Below are 18,784 nucleotides of genomic sequence, written 5' to 3' on the forward strand. Positions count from 1 at the left end.
AGGCTGTGAATAATCTGACCTGTCTCTGTTTATCAGTCTCTGTTCTTTTGTTTTGGGTTGTGTGTTTAGAGCCCCTGTCTCCTATCAAAAGTCCTTATTGCTTTTGGACACAAGAGAGCTGGAGTATAGTTTCTTTCCAGGAAGGTACCCTCTCTGTTCAACCTGATGCTGTTTGAAACTGGTTAAAAGTTTATATATGCTGATCATATATCACTATAGAATCATATGAAAGGCATAGAATACACAACATTAGTTGTTACAACCTCTCAGCACTTACATGGTTTTTGTTACAATGATCATTAGTTTTATATTTTCTGTGTAATAGTTCTTCTTTTTGCCTCATGTTGCTCTGCAATTTGTACAGCATTATTTAATTCTGGTTTCTTTTATTGGTCACATATTTTGAGAGTGCAAATGCTGCTTGGTGTATAAAAGGTAAATGAGGTGTAAATCAGTGTTAAGACTTAGATGTGCTGTCAGTCCGTAGATTCAGGATTTTAAATACTAATTTTTCCTGGTGCAGGAGGTCAGCACCTTGTCCAGAAAGCAGTAAGCAATTAAATATTGTCAGGGCTTTTTGTTGTCCTTGCTGCAAATCAATACAATTTCCTTTACCTTTTGGTGGTACTCTAATGTATCAATTTAATTCTGTAGAGATAATCTCTCAGAATTATGGCTGTGATGATAAATGGGATGCCAGGAAAATGCAAATATTGCTTTCAGACCTTCAGAGACCTTTGAGAAAGGGTCCAAGTTTGACTGTAACACTTACAGCACTGTGAAATAGTTTAGGACAAAATGTGCCCTATTTAAAATTATTTTAGTGTGATAGGGATTCTCCTCTGGATTCTAAGGATCAAATTCACCCCTGATATTAATGAGTACAATTCCTATTGAAATGAATGGGAGTTGTACCAACATATGCTCTACAAATATTTTAATATAAATTCCACATTCACTATACATTTTGTTGCCAAAAGGAATATGTTTTATGCACTGTAAAGTTCAATTGACTCCGTTGCTACATGAGAAAGGGATGGTGGTAGGGAAGAAACCGCTTCTGCAGGACACCCTAGTCTTTAACATATCTTGATTTAGGGAACTGGGGATCTTGGTCTTTATCCCCAAGTTCCAACCCTGCTTGTATTAATCAGTCATCCTCAACACAGACATCTGAAATGTAACTTTTCTTCAGATTCAGCTGGAAGAGGAAAGACCCCAGTTTTTTGAAGCAAGGTCTGTCAATGAGAGCACTGCTACAAGGGCATCAGATTACTCCTTCCTAGAACCAGAAGTAAAACCAGAAAGGTGTACATGTAGTTGTGACACTACACCCCATATTCCTCAGAGATATGGTTATATATGATATGATTATGGCATAACTAAGATGTTTTATGCAAAATGGGTCATGTAAGATATCATTTTAGAGGTTATGATTTACTGAATATGACTATCCTATTTGTACGCATGTATCATTTTTGTATCTGAAGTTAGGAATATTGTCTATGCATCTATTACAAATGTTTTTACACCTGGGGAATGCCCACTAGACAGAATGCAATCAGTCTGGATGGCCAGTTAGGAAGAGCCATTAGGGAGAACAATAGGTCTTAGAATACTAATCACTCACTGAGAAGTTTCCTGGGATGCAGCAAACAGCCTCTGGGTTATGGCTGCAGGTACATGTGACCAAAGGGAAATAAGGACAATCTGGGGAATTACAGACCAGGCAGCTTAATGTCTGTACCCGGAAAGATAATGGAGCAAATAATTAAGCAATCAATTTTCAAACACCTAGAAGATAGGTGATAAATAATAGTCAGCATGGATTTGTCAAGAACAAATAGTGTCAAACCAACCTGATAGTTTTCTTTGACAGGGTAACAAGCCTTGTGATTAGGGGGGAAGTGGTAGATGTGGTATATCTTGATTTTAGTAAGGCTTTTCATACTGTCTCGCATGACCTTCTCATAAACAAACTAGGAAAATACAGCCTAGATGGAGCTACTATAAGGCGGGTGCATAACTAGTTTGAAAATCATTCCCAGACTGTAGTTATCAGTGGTTCACAGTCATGGAAGTACATATAAAGAGTGGGGGCCCGCCGGGATCAGTTCTGGGTCCGGTTCTGTTCAATATCTTCATCAATGATTTAGATAATGGCATAGAGAATACACTTATAAAGTTTGCAGATGATTCCAAGCTGGGAGGGGTTGCAAGTGCTTTGGAAGATAGGATAAAATTCAAAATGATGTGGACAAAATGGAGAAAGTCTAGAGAAGAGCAACAAAAATTATTAAAGGTCTAGAAAACATGACCTATGAGGGAAGATTGGGTGAAAAAATTGGGTTTATTTAATCTGGAGAAGAGAAGACTGATTTTTAACTCACCATAACATGGTTTGGGTGCATTTATGCTACCGGGCCATGCTGCATAATAATCAGTTTGACCACATCTCTGTTTAAACTGTGCTTAATAATGAGTTGGATAAACAAGCCAGTTCTGTCACAACTATTTAAATCATGCTTAAGATCAGCTATTGAATACTGTTTACCACAGTAGCCAAACCCTGACATAGTTCCTTAGAAGAATAGTACAGATTTGCCAACTTGTTTTTGAAACCACTGTAGCATTCTTTCTTCTAATATGGGAATAGAGCATTGTTCTTACAAAGAAAGCACTGAAACCATCTACTCGCTTTGAAGCTTAGCTGATCTTGACTAGATATGGGGCAGCAATAGGTAGCGGTTTAATAGTGCAGTGAAGAGGCAGCTGAGTCTCTCAGCTCTCATAGCAAGTTATTTGTGCCATAGATATGCAAACAATATCCTTGTCGTGAATTAACTCACAAAGATCTCTGGTATCATAGAAAAAGGACAGAATGAATGTAGATGAGAGACTATCTGGACTCTTCCTCATAAAATTGCACTAAAAAGGACTGAATGATAATATTAAATGTCCTAAAATAATAAATTGAGGAAAATTACATTGTAATACTCATCACTTTGGGATTACAGAATATAAGGGCCTTTAGAATGGTTTTGATTTTTAAGCATGAAATCACTAAAAATGCTAATACTTGTACTTAGCCCATAATAATAGGCCTGCTGAGTATAGGACATCAAACTCACAGGCTTAAGGGGATAAAATGTCAGAATGGACCAGTAAAAAGCTAGTTGGAAATTTTGAGAAGAAACACATTATTCTTGGTTATTGTACTTCCCATTTGCATCTTCTCTCTGTACCTTTCTGATCATCTGAAAAGATTTGTGTAGGTGCACGTATAGTTGGCAGGTAAGGGTTAATAAAATGAGTGCTCAGAGGGGACATTCATACAGCACATTGACAGTTAAATTATGAGGCACCTGTGAATGCTGAAGATGCTCTTGTGTGCAAGAACTGAACTTCCCAAGCTCCCTCTGCTAGTAACTATTTCATACGCCCATCTAGCATGCTGCTCACTTCAGACTGTGTCATAATTTCAGTTTGTGTGTATATTTGTAATGTCTTCACCACTGGCAGTTTAACTGATGGAAGCATATTTTCATATTTGCATGCATCATTTTTCCCCCTCTTACCATTGCTGACCACTTACCAATCATCATATGGGCTTGACATAGAGGATAAAATTAGTGTTCCAAAGGTAGAAAGGTACTTTGCCCTCTGTTCCCTATGTATGGAAGTGACTCACCAAATGTGCTTGGTGAAAAGTGTCAGCATTAATGTTACATGATTCTGTAATCTCAGGAGAGTTAATTACTACTCCTATAATCCTATCCTACTTATCTATTCATCACACATTGATTACATAATACATGCGAGTTTACTACAACAACACAATTAAATGATCAAATGAACTAATTGGCTACACTGTACTTGAAAAATAGTAAATTTATCGCACTTCAAAACACTGTCCAACCTTTGGACCCAGTCCTGCAAATTCTTCCTATCAGCTGTAAATGATTCTATTGCATTGAAATTAATGGGACTGCATGTGCCAGTTGCTTGAATTATCTGCAGAATAGGGCTTTTCACTTCTAGTGCTACCCTAGAAAAGGCACACCTAATAAAGGAACTACTCCACAGTGAATTAAATCCCAAGTACTAGAGAGAGTGAATTATAATGATTATTAGACCCAATCAATGAACACATCTGCTTCAAACAATTTGACAAGTCTTTGGGATGAAATCCCTCTAGGGCGAATGCCAGTAAAATGAGATTTACTATCCCCCAAGGTTAAACACTTAAGTGGTCACCGCTGTATATATAAAATATACATTTTCTCCAAAGAGCAAATAATTGGTGCTCCTGAGATTACAGCACCATGTAATATTGGTGATGACGGTTTTCACCAAGCATTTTAGATGAGTGCCTTCCCAACATAGTGTAGGCCATTACTGCCTTACCTGACTTGTATCTCTAATACAAATCTATCACTCCTAAATACTTGTCAGTCTTCTACATGTATAATCCTGTCCTACTTATCTATTAATCACACATTGATTGCATATAATATGTGAGTTAACTACAATAACACAAATAATTATAGCCAGTTAGTTCTCTTTATCATTTAAAACTTATAATGCAAACAAGACTTTACTTGTAACTGTGGTGGTAGTCACTGTATTTGTTCTGCATGTGCTCTTAAGAGTCTCCCATTCTAAGAGAATCATAAGGGAAACAGTAGCAATAGGAGCTGAATCCATTGTAGGGTAACACAGAACTATCAATCAATTCAATTTAAAATAGATGCTACAGCAGATGTAAGTGATCTTCACTTTTTTGATTTAATAAGATCCTATCTTTAGCGGGTCAGAATTTTTCAAAAAAAAAATTTTCCCCCAACAAAAAAATGTTTTTACAAAAATTTCCCACTTTTGACCAGCTCTAATCCCATTGTGTAATTAATGTTGATACAATTGGTACTCTGCATCATAGACACCTTTGACAAATCATACAACCACTTGCTTTGTGACACCTCTTTATGCCAATACTATAGTATTACATTTTTAAAGGATATTCATTTAAAAAAGCTTTATCATATTCAGAAAAAGAAAAGGAGTACTTGTGGCTCCTTAGAGACTAACAAATTTATTTGAGCATAAGCTTTCGTGAGCTACAGCTCACTAAAAATTCTGGTAACAAATTTGGCCTAACATTTCAAGGCTGAAAAAAAAACCAAGTTTTTATAAAATATCACACCAAAAGAAATGGATCCAGAATTTGTTTAAAATATTCCTATCAAAATATTTGGTTTTAAACAAATAAACATTCTTATTTGGTTTAATTGTTATTCTCTTTATCTTTTCCATTTACACTGTAATTTTGGAGATTTAATTTGTTCCCATGGATTCAAATACTATCTGCCTGTCATTTGGGTAATCTTTTTGTACTCAGCATTATTGTGACTAAGTGCAAACATGTATGGAAAGAAAACAGTAAGACAGATTGTATTCTCTGCCCTTTCCTTATATAATACAATGACAGCTGTGCTCAGACTTTCTTGTGCTGCCATCTATAGGGTAGTCACTGAAGGAAAGCTAATATAATGAGTTAAGTCTTAAATTTTGTTCAGAATATTGTGAGAATCATAGTCTAGTGGCAGGGTGTTCCACAGCAGTTGGCAAGGTCCCAGGAACTCCTGATTCCCTGCACTTTAATGTCACAATGGGCACAGATAAAGGGCAAGCTGCCATGGAAAGTGGTGATTCCTGAGACAAATTTATTAATTTGTATTGGACCGGGTGACAGGGCAGTGGGCAGAGCACCAGGGTGATGTATTCTGATCACCCTCTTTTACTCAGAAGACTTGCTACCCAGTGGCTGCACCATTTGGAACTTCTTCTGGACATTCTCTTCTAACATATAAGGTACACAGTGCTGTAGTACTCAAGCCTGAGAGTACATTACTGGGGCCAGGGCATCATGCAATAGCAAAGGTGCAACGTTTTGGCCAGCCGGAGGTTGATAAGTCATTTGTGACTACTAATGCCATATTGGTGTCCAGGACCAGTGAAGAGTCTAGAAGAAGGCTGGAAGACTAGAAGAACCCTGACACAATACAAAGTTTTGACTGGAGGACAGATTCCTTCATTTGAGGATGATGATATGGTTTCAGCCAGTTCTTCAGAATGATTTCCTTCTCTTGTCACCATTGTGTCCATCTTACCCCAATTTAGTTTCAGCCATCTACTCTTCATCAAAGAGCTACCACACCCAAACACTGGGCAAGATGGATGATGGCTTTGCATATGTTTGAAATAGAGAGAGAGAGAATCATAGAATTGTAGGACTGGAAGGGACCTCGAGAGGTTGTATAGAACAGTGTGTCAACTGCATATTGCTGGCACTGACATTTGTGGCTTCTTGCAGTTAACCCTGAGGCTTAACTTGTTGCGTGTTGAATATTGGATAATATTGAACCTTGTGGGCTCCACAGTAGAGTCCTGTTGAGGCAGAAGAATAGCTGCCCATCACATCCCTCTCTATGCTGATGACTCCCACATCTCGCTCTCTATGACCTTTCATCATCTGTCCCGTCACATATTTCCATATGTTCTCAGCATGTCTTCCTGGATATCCCTTCACCTCCTGAAACTCCATATTGTTCCAAACCAAATTTATCTTTTCACATAAACTCTCTCGTCTCCTTCCCTTTACTGCTGAAAAAAACCACCCCAAGCCGTTCATTGTCATGTCTGGCTCCTCTCTTCCTCTCACTATATATAAGTTGTCACCAAATTCTGAGGCATTTTTCTCTCCAATACCTTAAAATCTGTCTTTCCCTCTGAATCCCACTAATGAAACACTAGTCTGTTCATTAATTATTTTTATCTCCTCTACTTCAGAACCCTCCCTGACCATCCGCATCTCCCTTTTTTTTCTTTCCAATCTACCCCAAATGTTGATGCTAAGGTCTATCTTCCTTCCTGCTCAGACCATGACTTCTGTCTTTAGATCTCTTCATTGATTTCCTTTCCTTCCATGTTAAAGTTCACACTCCTTATCCTTCAACACTTTCTATAACATCCACTTCCTACTTCTCTGCTGATACCCCCCTTCTCATTCTTATGCTTCCCAGCATCCTCTCTATTAACTGTTTCAATCTTTTGTCTCCTTCTCCTTGTGACCTTGTGCCTTTTTTCCATATTCCACTTTATATTTAGAACAATCTTTCAACTACAATGTGCCAACTCCTATCTCTTTCCTCCTTTAGATCTGTCTAAAATTGGTTTGTCAGCCTTTGTTGAGCTCCGCACCTATCATGTCTGCACACCTTTTTGTGTTTGAACCACCTTAATTATATTATATATTATATTGTTTGCAAGTTATATTGGATTTGTTTAAGTTACTCTGTAAGTGCCTTGGGACAGGGTCCTTGCCTTTGTGTTTTTGTGAAGCGACACTTAGGCACTATAAATAACTTAGAAGTCCAACTGCTTGTAACTTGATACTCTTTACTTGTTACCCACATTTAACTTTCATATTTTTGAAAAAGGTTATACATTCCTGTTATCTTTGATGTGTTAGTTAAGTATAGGTGTTCCCAATTTTCAGCTGATTATTTCATTTGTTCCATTTGATTTAGGAGACTTAACAGAGGGAAAATTGTTTCTCAGATTTTTCTTTACCAACAAGAAGTATTTTTTGTGTTTGTCCCCTATTCTGTTAGTGCTTTCTTATCTAAAATGAGTAACACATCAGAAACAAGAGTAAAAGTTAAGCCTGTTTGGATGAAACACACTAAAAAAAACAGCCTTCTGACATTTTCGTCGTACTGCTAAACTTAGAAGTTGATCTCATTTCCCAGCACCAGACACAAAGTGGGGAAAAATAAATTGAATCAGTCCTCAGAAATGATCAATTTTTTTTTTCAAAACTACTTTATAAAATAAAAATCAATACAGCTATATTATTTGCCATTATTATCATCACCAGTAACATTAGAAAATGATGATATTTGATTTATAAGTTAAAATGCTAAAGCAGTTCAGCTGTCTACTTCAGAGGTAAAAACTTAAAAGGAAGTAATTTTAATCCATCTTTGGGTTTCTTTTTACTCTTAAACTTTGTAACTTTGGTTTCGAGAGAGGTTTCTACAAACACAGTATCAGTTTCATTTTTTAGCACCAGTGTAGTATTTGTTTATTTAAAAATAAGAACAAATTAATGTTTGTATTTGCAAGTTATCAATAATGATGACTGATTTTGTGAACTCTCCCTTACGTGGGTAGCCCCATGTTGCTTCTATGGAAGATTTCTAGATGGGAACTTGAAAGTATCATTCTGCACCTAATTTTCCCTGTGGGTGGCTTACAGTACTTTGACTATCTAGCCCTTTTTGTACAAATGTGTTGTTGTTTTTAATCTTTCTGCCAAACAAATGAACTCATTCGTTAACTTTTTAAGATATGTATTTCCCAAAACAAAATAAACTCCTTAAGAATGTAGGATTTTTTTTTAAATAAGTCAATTTATTCCTTGTACAATATTGCTAAGGCCCTTTGTTTCTGGCTTTACTTGTTTAAAATTTCCTAGCAACGTGTCAGTGTTTACAACAAAAATTTAAAAACAGATGAAAATCAATGCAAACATTAACTTCACAGTTTTCTGGGAAAATATTAGGTTTAGTATTGGGGGACAGGACATTCAGCTTACCAAGTTGCCATCTGTCTTTCTGGAGCACAGAGCTAGATCTGGACTCTGGGGTATCCCTCAGGTGCCATACGGATTTTCTAGAGCTGACTCCCCCCTCCAGAAGGAGAGAGGTATATCTGGGGAATCCAGCACTTCCAGAATTTCAGTAAAAATTGGTAAAAACTGAAAACAAAGGGCATATAATTATTGCTAACTCTGAGCATTCAAAAACCATGACTCAGATCCCTAAAATCATGAGTGGCTTAAATCATGAGGTTTTAATTGAAGAGCATACATTTGTATTTAACTTGTAAATGCTTTTTATTTGCCATTTGGGTTTTGAGTGTTTAGTGCTTGTCTTCAAACTTTTCTCCACAAGCATGAAGGCTAGAAACTTTTCTTTCTTTAAAATGAAAGATGAGATTCTTCTGTACTCACTTGGCTGTGTAAGCTTGGCTTTAAGAAAAATGTGAAATATTACAACTTTTGTGGTTAAACCCTGAGAATTGGCAACACTTTGATAATTACCTGAGGAATTTCAGTTTTAAAGATCTCATGTTCTTTATATAAGTAACATACTTTTAGAGGCATCTGTTCCACAAGCATGTGCTTAACTTCAAGCATGTGAGTAGCTCCATTGTTGAATCAGGGCCACAAAGGCTAAAAGAATGATCTCAAGGTTACCAATCCAAAGAAACTGAGCTTGAGAAACCAGGAATTAATCAAGGTCCCTCTTAGGCCAGGCATCTTTACTTCACTGCTTTTCATGTTCTTTTATCGATAGATGTCAGAATAGAGATACGCATCAGTGTAGCTTGCACCTCTTGCAGAGTATCTCAGGGCTTATGTACACTTAAAGCACTGCAGCAACGAAGCTATACCACTGCAGTGCTTAGTGAAGACTATCTGTGCCAATAGGAGAGCTTCTCCCTTCGTTTTAGATATTCCACCTCCCCGAGAGGCGGTACCTATGTCAATGGGAGAAACCCTCCCATCAACATAGCAGCGTCTACACCAGCAGTTAGGTTGGTATAACTGCATTGCTTAGGGACGTTACACCAGCATAAGTTTGTAGTGTAGACCAGGGCCCAGAGCAATTTCCCAGAAAGGGAATGCTCACAGGATATGAGAAACATCGCAGTAGAGAAATAGCTAAGCATGTTGCATGGCTAAAAGGGCATTAGGCATGAATTTGTAAATACCTGCATTTGTGGAGCACCCACAATACCCATGGAAACTTGTGGCTCAGCACCTTATGAAGTTGCGTGATTTGAGATGATGGACCATGTTGAACTGTTCTCCATCTTGCTCTGCAAACAATCAAACATGTTAAAGCTATAAATTCTGATAGTTTTTAATTGACAACTTTAAGGTTCATTTGCTAACTCAGAGCATGGCTCATATTGAGGATTTTTATAAGATATTTGGCATAAGCAGTAGAATTTGTCAAACACCTCAGATAATTCATCTTGGCAGTAAGGTATTTCTCCTTCATTTTAGTCTAACTTGTCACTTCACAATGGGAGAGGCTGCTGGAGGAGAGGAAATACTAAATACAAGGCTGACGCTTACAATATTTTCATTCAATAAAAAGTTATTTACTTGCCACTTAAGATATTGCTTGAGTTACACAACTAGTTTTCTCTTGTTTTAAGGACCTTAGTCTTTGTAATACACTCAGTAAGTGATACGAAACCAAGAAACCCAAAATGTATTTTTTTAAATACCCATTTTGGTAGAAAAATTAATAAACCATAAAAAAAAATTAGATTTTTCACTGCTGTGAAAAGGAATTATGTTTGTGACTCCAATTATCACTTACAGGAGTTAAGTGCTCCCATCCATCCGAGAGAATAAAAGCCAAAATCATGTACTTCTGAAGCATCTTATCTCTTTTGTTAGGTAGAACAAATTAATTAGGAAGAATCTGATATTTTTCCCACAAATATTAGCACAATTTCCTTCTTTGATGTTTCTTGCTAGCCCTGTTGCAGGAAACCATTTCCTAAATAATTGAGAACAGATAATTATTGTCCCTGTACTGAGAAATGCTGCGTTTTCTTTCCCTCTGAACTTTGCACTTCGTTAGTTCATTATTTTGGATGGTGTTTAAAAACCTAACAATGGGGATGTCATTTTCTTAAATTCCATAGGTTTTAGATTTATTTCTCTAGAACCCTTTTAAACTTTGTAGAACCCCATTGTTTTATTACTGGTTTAGAACATTTTCCAGGAGGGAAAGTACATGAAACTTACAATTGTGGCCAAAATTTTGGCTTTGTGATGAACCCCCAAACTATTTTGTCTAGTTTTGTTTCTAAAGAGTTACACAGCTCATGTGGAAAGTCATCAGTTTAAAAAAATTAATGACTAGATCAGGATTCATCCAAAATGGAGGAAAAAACAACCTAATTTGGATGTGAATGCTAGTACAGAGGAATACTGCACAGTATTGGATTCAGATTATAGATGGGACCAAACCAAAAGCGCAGATTCAAAATCCCATACTTTCAGATCTGGATATTTGACTGGTCCCTCTCTGTATGATAGGCAACACTGAAATCCCAGATCCAAATACTTCTGAACTTTGGGAGAATTAAGATCAGTCCTGTATAATTCAGATGTATTCTATTGTATTTTTAAAATGTGTTGTATAAATGGTTTCCTGGTCCTTGGTTGCTACTGTCTAAAGAAGACTTCTTTCTATATTGCAGGGAAAGCACAAATTGCATGTAACCACAGGACTTGAAAGTAAGTGGTGTGGCCTCATTCCAGTTGGGAACCCTTGTGACAACGTTACTACGACGGGTCTAAAATGGAACCTCAGTAAGTAAGATGTCTCATTGCTGACACCCTTTCAAATTAGGGGTAGCTTCATTGGGGTTATTTCAGATTTACACCCATGTAACACACATTTAAATCTTGTCCTATATGATTTTGCGGGTGCAGGAGGAAGGAGGAATAGTAAACTTCAGTGGAGCAAGTTTTTAGAGCAATAAAAAAAGTCAGAAAAGGAAATGCATGAATTATATTAAATCCTAAAACATCACAGGCTGTAATATGTTTCGCTTTTGGGAATCATAATACTGTTTAAATAGAACATTTGTTGAGGTCCTGATGCATTACCAACCTGATACATTACTCTTCAGGGAGGTAAGGCTGCAAGTGCCTAAACTCCTGCCTATAAGCCATAAAGTTATGCGAGAGAAATAATAATGCGATACAGATTATTAAAGCCACCTCACTTTCTGAGATCTGGTTGACATATACTGTCCATTTGTCAACTCTGGATGAATATATCTTTTCTTTATTATTATTTAAAATGGGTAAAGTGCCCTAAACAGGAGTATTTGTTAGAAGAGAAAAAGATGGCAAAAATTCTTTTGACAAAAAAATAGAAAGAGAACATTTTTCCTTTGAGTCGTGTAGGGTATTTTCACCCAAGAAGATGAAGTCAACTTGTGTGTGTGTGTCCAAAGACCATTTTTTATTTCAGAAGGTGGAGAAATCCAGTAGCAGAGAGGCTGTTCTAGATTTGATTTTGACAAATAGGGAGCAACTAGATGAGAATTTGGAAGTGGAAGTCAGCTTAGGAGAAAATGATCATGAAATGGTAGAGGAATGGTAGGAGGGAAAACAGCAGAATAAAGATAATGGATTTCAAGAAGGCAGACTTTAGCAAACTTAGGGAGTTGGTAGGTAATATCCCATGGGAAGCAAGTCTAAAGGGGAAAACAGTTCAAGAGAGTTGGCAGTTTTTCAAAAAGATATTATTAAGGGCACAAGAGCATACAGTGCCACAAAGATAGGAAGTATGACTAGAGACCACTGAGGCTCAACCAGGAGATCGTCAATGATCTGAAACTCAGAGTTACAAAAAGTGGAAAATAGGCCAAATTACAAAGGATGAATATAAACAAACAACAAATAAAAAGGGTAACAAGAAAACATTCTACAAATACATTAGAAGCAAGAGGAAAACCAAGGACAAGGTAGGCCTGTGACTTGTTGCAGGGGGGAGAATAATAGAAAATGTGGAAATGGAAGAAGTCCTAAATGACTTTTTTGTTTCAGTTTTCACCAAAAAGGTTAATAGTGATTGTACATCTGACATAGTGAATGTCAGTGAAAATTAGGTAGGATCAGAGGCTAAAATAGGAAAAGAATAAGTAAAAAATTACTTAGGCAAGTTAGATGTCTCCAAGTCACCAGGGCCTGATGAAGTACATCCTAGAATACTCAAGGAGCTGATAGAGGAGCTATCTGAGCCATTAGTGATTATCTTCAAAAAGTCATGGAAGATGGGAGAGATTTCGGAGGACTGGAAGAGGGCAAATACAGTGCCCATCTATAAAAAGGGAAATAAAGACAACCTGGGGAATTACAGACCAGCCAGCTTAACTTCAGTACCTGGAAAGATAATGGAGCAAATAATTAAGCAAATCAATTTGAAAACACCTAGAAGATAATCAGGTGATAAGCAACAGTTATCATAGATTTGTCAAGGACAAATTGTGTCAAACCAGCCTAATGGCTTTCTTTGGCAGGATAACAAGCTGGGGGGTGAAGGGGAGAATGGTAGATACAGTATATCTTGACTTTAGTAAAGCTTTTGATACTGTCTTGCATGACCTTCTCATAAACAAATGAGGGAAATATAATCTAGATTGAGCTATGATAAAGTGGGTGTATAACAAGCTGGAAAACCATTCCCAACGGGTAGTTATCAGTGGGTCACAGTCAAGCTGGAAGGACATATCAAGTGGGGTCCTCCAGGGATCAGTTCTGGGTCCAGTTCTTTTTTATATCTTCATCAATGATTTAGATAATGGCATAGCACATTGAAAGGGGTTGCAAGTGCTTTGGAGGATACATTTAAAATTCAAAATAATCTGGAAAAAAATGGAGAAATGGTTTGAAATTCAATAAGTCCAAATGCAAAGTACTCCACTTAGGAAGGAACAATCAGTTGTACACATACAAAACGGGAAATGATTGCCTAGGAAGGAGTACTGCAGAAAGGGATCTGAGGGTCATAAATATGAATGAATAGTAACAGTTGCAAAAAAAGCAAACATCGTTCTGGGATTTATTAGCACGAGTGTTGTCAGCAACACCTGAAAAGTAATTCTTCTGCTCTACTCTATGCTGACAAGGAGTATTGTGTCCAGTTCTGGGTGCCACATTTCAGGAAAGATTCAGGACAAATTGGAGAAAATCCAGAAAAGAGCAACCAAAATGATTAAAGGTCTAGAAAATATGAACTATGAGGGAAGATTGGAAAAAATTGTATTTATTTAGTCTGGAGAAGAGAAGACTGAGAGGGGGAAAAATTCAAAGGCAGGAGTTGTAGACCAAGCTGGATGAGCAAGTATCTCAGAGAGGTGATTAAGAAAAAGCAGAAAGCATACAGGGAGTGGAAGATGGGAGGGATCAGCAAGGAAAGCTACCTTATTGAGGTCAGAACATGTAGGGATAAAGCGAGAAAGGCTAAAAGTCAAGTAGAGTTGAACCTTGCAAAGGGAATTAAAACCAATAGTAAAAGGTTCTATATAAATATAAATTATATATATATATATATATATATATAAAGCCATATAAATAAGAAGAAAACAAAGAAAGAAGATGTGGGACCACTAAACACTGAGAATGGATTGGAGGTTAAGGATAATCTAGGCATGGCACACTATCGAAACAATACTTTGCCTCAGTCTTTAATAAGAGTAATGAGGATCTTAGGGATAATGGTAGCATGACAAATGGGAATGAGGATATGGAGGTATATATTATATACCATATCTGAGGTAGAAGAGAAACTCGAACAGCTTAATGGGACTAAATCAGGGGGCCCAGATAATCTTCATCCAAGAATATTAAAGGAATTGGCACCTGAAATTGCAAGCCCATTAGCAAGAATTTTTAATGAATCTGTAAACTCAGGAGTTGTACTGAATGACAGGAGAATTGCTAACATAGTTCCTATTTTTAAGAAAGGGGAAAAATGTGATCCGGGTAACTACAGGCCTGTTAATTTGACATCTGTAGTATGCAAGGTCTTGGAAAAAATTTTGAAGGAGAAAGTAGTTAAGGACATTGAGGTCAATGGGACAAAATACAACATGGTTTTACAAAAGATAGATCGTGCCAAACCAACCTGATCTCCTTCTTTGAGAAGGTAACAGATTTTTTTAGACAAAGGAAACGCAGTAGATCTAATTTACCTAGATTCCAGTAAGGCGTTTGATACGGTGCCACATGGGGAATTATTAGTTAAATTGGAAAAGATGGGGATCAATATGAAAATTGAAAGGTGGATAAGGAATTGGTTAAAAGGGAGACTACAGTGGGTCATACTGAAAGGTGAACTGTCAGACCTGAGGGAGGTTACCACAGGAGTTCCTCAGGGATCGGTTTTGGGACCAATGTTATTTAATATTTTTATTACTGACCTCGTCACAAGAAGTGGGAGTGTGCTAATAAAGTTTGCAGATGACACAAAGCTGGGAGGTATTGCCAATACAGAGAAGGACCGGGATATCATACAGGAGGATCTGGATGACCTGGATGACTATTACTGGAATAATAGTAATAGGATGAAATTTAATAGTGAGAAGTGTAAGGTCATGCATTTAGTGATTAATAACAAGAATTTTAGTTATAAACTGGGGAGTCATCAATTAGAAGTAACGGAGGAGGATAAGGACCCTGGAATATTGGTTGACCATGGGATGACTATGAGCTGCCAATGTGATATGGCCATGAAAGAAGCTAATGCGGTCTTGGGATGCATCAGGCGAGGTATTTCCAGTAGAGATAAGGAGGTTTTAGTACCGTTATACAAGGCAATGGTGAGGCCTTATCTGGAATACTGTGTGCAGTTCTGGTCTCCCATGTTTAAGAAGGATGAATTCAAACTGGAACAGGTACAGAGAAGGGCTACTAGGATGATCTGAGGAATGGAAAACCTGTCTTATGAAAGGAGACTCAAGGAGTTTGGCTTGTTTAGCCTAACCAAAAGAAGGTTGAGGGGAGATATGATTGCTCTCTATAAATATATCAGAGGAATAAATACCAGAGAGGGAGAGGAATTATTTAAGCTCAGTACCAATGTGGATACAAGAACAAATGGATATAAACTGGCCATCAGGAAGTTTAGACTTGAAATTAGATGAAGATTTCTAACCATCAGAGGAGTGAAGTTCTGGAACAGCCTTCCAAGAGAAGCAATGGGGGCAAAAGACCTATCTGGCTTCAAGATTAAACTCGATAAGGTTATGGAGGAGGTGGTATGATGGGATAACATGATTTTGGCAATTAATTGATCTTTAACTATTCATTGTAAATAGGCCCAATGGCCTGTGATGGGGTGGGATCTGAGTTACTACAGAGAATTCTTTCCTGGGTATCTGGCAGGTGACTCTTGCCCATGTGCTCAGGGTTCAGCTGATCGCCATATTTGGGGTTGGGAAAAAATTTTCCTCCAGGGCAGATTGGAAGAGGCCCTGGAGGTTTTTCGCCTTCCTCTGTAGCATGAGGCATGGGTCACTTGCTGGAGGATTCTCTGCACCTTGAAGTCTTTAAACCATGATTTGAGGACTTCAATAGCTCAGACATAGGTGAGAGGTTTATTGCAGGAGTGGATGGGTGAGTTTCTGTGGCCCGCATTGTGCAGGAGGTCAGACTAGATGATCATAACAATCCCTTCTGACCTTAATGTCTATGAGTCTAAGAAACATAACTGTTCAAGTACATAAAAGATTGTTATAAGGAGGAGGGAGAAAAATTATTCTCCTTAACCTCTGAGGATAGAACAGGAAGCAATGGGTTAAATTGCAGCAAGGGTTGGACATTAGGAAAAACTTCCTAGCTGTCAGGGTGGTTAGGCACTGGAATAAATTTGCCAAGGAGGTTGTGGAATCTCCGTCATTGGAGATTTTCAAGAGCAGGTTAGACAAATACCAGACAGGTATGGTCTAGATAATACTTAGTCCTGCCATGAATGCAGGGGACTGGACTAGATGGCCTCTCAAGGTCCCTTCCAGTCCCATAATTCTAACCTGGGTCCTAATCCTGCAGTTTGATCTACAGAGGTAGACCCTTGTGCCCACCCACACAGATGGCCCCCACAGGAATACCTTCTCTATCTTAATGATGAATCTGAGGTCCAGCCACTGTGCTAGGGCCTACTGTGCCATTGCTGCCTGCCTCACATCTAGCTGTCTGCTTTTACTAGGGGTTTAATCTTTGGCAAAACATAGTTTTACATGGTCTCTTACACTGGACCTGGAAAGCCTTAAATTCCACTGCAGATTTGAGTGTGCACAGTTGAAATCCCTAGTTAGCAATGGCTCGCTAGTAGTTGGGTTCTGAATTTGGCATTAAATTAAGAATGGAAGGAAGTTTCCAGATACAGGAGAACGAGGTGAAGAGTGGTCTGGCTGGCACAGTCATGATCTAACTCAGTTCAACTGGTCTGTAAGGGTTGGCTGTACCATATAAAAGAAGCACTCATGTCTTCTAATTTGAAAGACTATTGAAGATATGTATACTCCATGATAGGGATAGGATGAGATTCTTCTAAATCCTCCTCACTCATCTGCTTTAGGCTGTACAATGAATTTTGTGTCTGCTGTATAAAAAATGAGTAACATAATGTCTCAGTAAATTTCCCAGACTTACAGAGAGTAGGAGAAGGAAGCTTAAACCACCATTAAGTTAATGAAGCAGAGTCTAAGGAGTTCACATCATTTTGTAAAATAGCCAGCTGAAGTTACACACTGTACTATATCAAAATGTGATGAACTTTGTGAGGAAACTTTTTGTTTGTTTCAAATGTATCAGAATTTCCCAAGTTTAATGACATAACCTTTGTCACCTTAACAAGGTCCCTGTCTAGGAAAAAAGAGGATTGTCAGGGTAATTTTGGGAAGACTCTGCCTGCTACCCCATGTAATATGTCCCATGGAATTTTCTGTTACTTCTAAAGCTGTCGTCTCTTTCATGAAAGGAAATTTGCAAAGAACAATGATAGTGTGACAAAGCTCTGTCCTTGTCTCCGTGGGTCCCGTGTTTCCTGGCGGATTTTGCTAGCCTCAGAGGCTCACTGTGACCCGCCACGTAGCCTTTCTCTCTCTAGAGACAAGGGTCACAGTTTACTGAGCCATTTTCATCATAAGCCAGCAAGGGAGGTGAAGAGAAACAACCCTCACTCACACAGTCTCTGTTGTCTCCCAGTCTCAGTGATTAATTGGGGAAGGGAGGGGGGAACCTGGGCCCACCCTCTACTACAGGCTCTAGCCCAGGGACCCTAATAGTAGCAGCTATGGTAGCTGACTTTTTGAAAATAGGACATGTACAATTCCCTGGGCCACTTCTCCACACCAGCCCCCTCTCAATATCTCCTTCATCGTTACCTCAGGGCCTCCTTCCTAGCACCTGCTATGGATTTGTACTGCTTAGTTCCTCCAACAGCACAGCTTCTGACACACACCTAACTGACTAACTGCGAGGCTTTTAACTAGTTCCAGTCAGCCCTTGATTGGCTTCAGGTGTCCCAATCAACCTAACAATCTCCATTGCTTTCTAGAAGGATCTTAATTGGCTCCAGGTGTCTTGATTAACCTGGAGCAACTGCCATTTGGTTACCATAGTACCAGGGATTTGTTTAGCTTGGGACTAACATACCTGTTCCTCACTACTTTACTATAGCCATCTGGCCTTGCCCCATCACAATAGCAATTTGATAAAAGCTCCATAACTCATAGCAACTCAGCATTTGTAGATCCTAATTGTAATTCAAGTCTGGAAAATGTTGCAATAGGTCTTTCCCCTAAGATCATTGCTAGCAGATAGTCAATTCTAAACTTGTCTTGCCACCCTCAGCTTTCTATGGAATCAGATAGTCAGAGAATCCAGTGGGAATGTCCAACCCGAAAATGTTTGTTTTCATGGGACGAGCCTGCCATGTCTGTCAATGAGGCTATTACCATACTGACATTTAAACAGGGAAAGGAAAGGGTAGATTGAAGGTTTATTGCCCTTGATCAAAGAGAAAAGAATGTCCAAAATGTGCTAGTTTGACCTGCTTGAACTAAATATACCCTGACCAGATAGAAAGAAATATTGTTTGGCAATGGGCAAGAGTTA

The 18,784-nt window shown here is 38.2% G+C and overlaps 1 protein-coding gene across 7 annotated transcripts in view; it reads left to right on the top strand.

Annotated features, from left to right (window-relative positions):
• Positions 1–18,784, top strand: part of TPK1 (thiamin pyrophosphokinase 1) — a 516,426-nt gene that overhangs the window by 395,908 nt on the left and 101,734 nt on the right. For all 7 annotated transcript variants that reach the window (XM_038390021.2, XM_043508683.1, XM_038390018.2 and 4 more), the window contains one exon: positions 11,353–11,464. In XM_038390021.2, coding sequence (XP_038245949.1) covers positions 11,353–11,464 — 112 coding nt within the window. The remainder of the gene's footprint in view (positions 1–11,352; positions 11,465–18,784) is intronic.

Source organism: Dermochelys coriacea, chromosome 2, assembly GCF_009764565.3.
Source record: "Dermochelys coriacea isolate rDerCor1 chromosome 2, rDerCor1.pri.v4, whole genome shotgun sequence".
Lineage (NCBI taxonomy): Eukaryota > Metazoa > Chordata > Testudines > Dermochelyidae > Dermochelys > Dermochelys coriacea.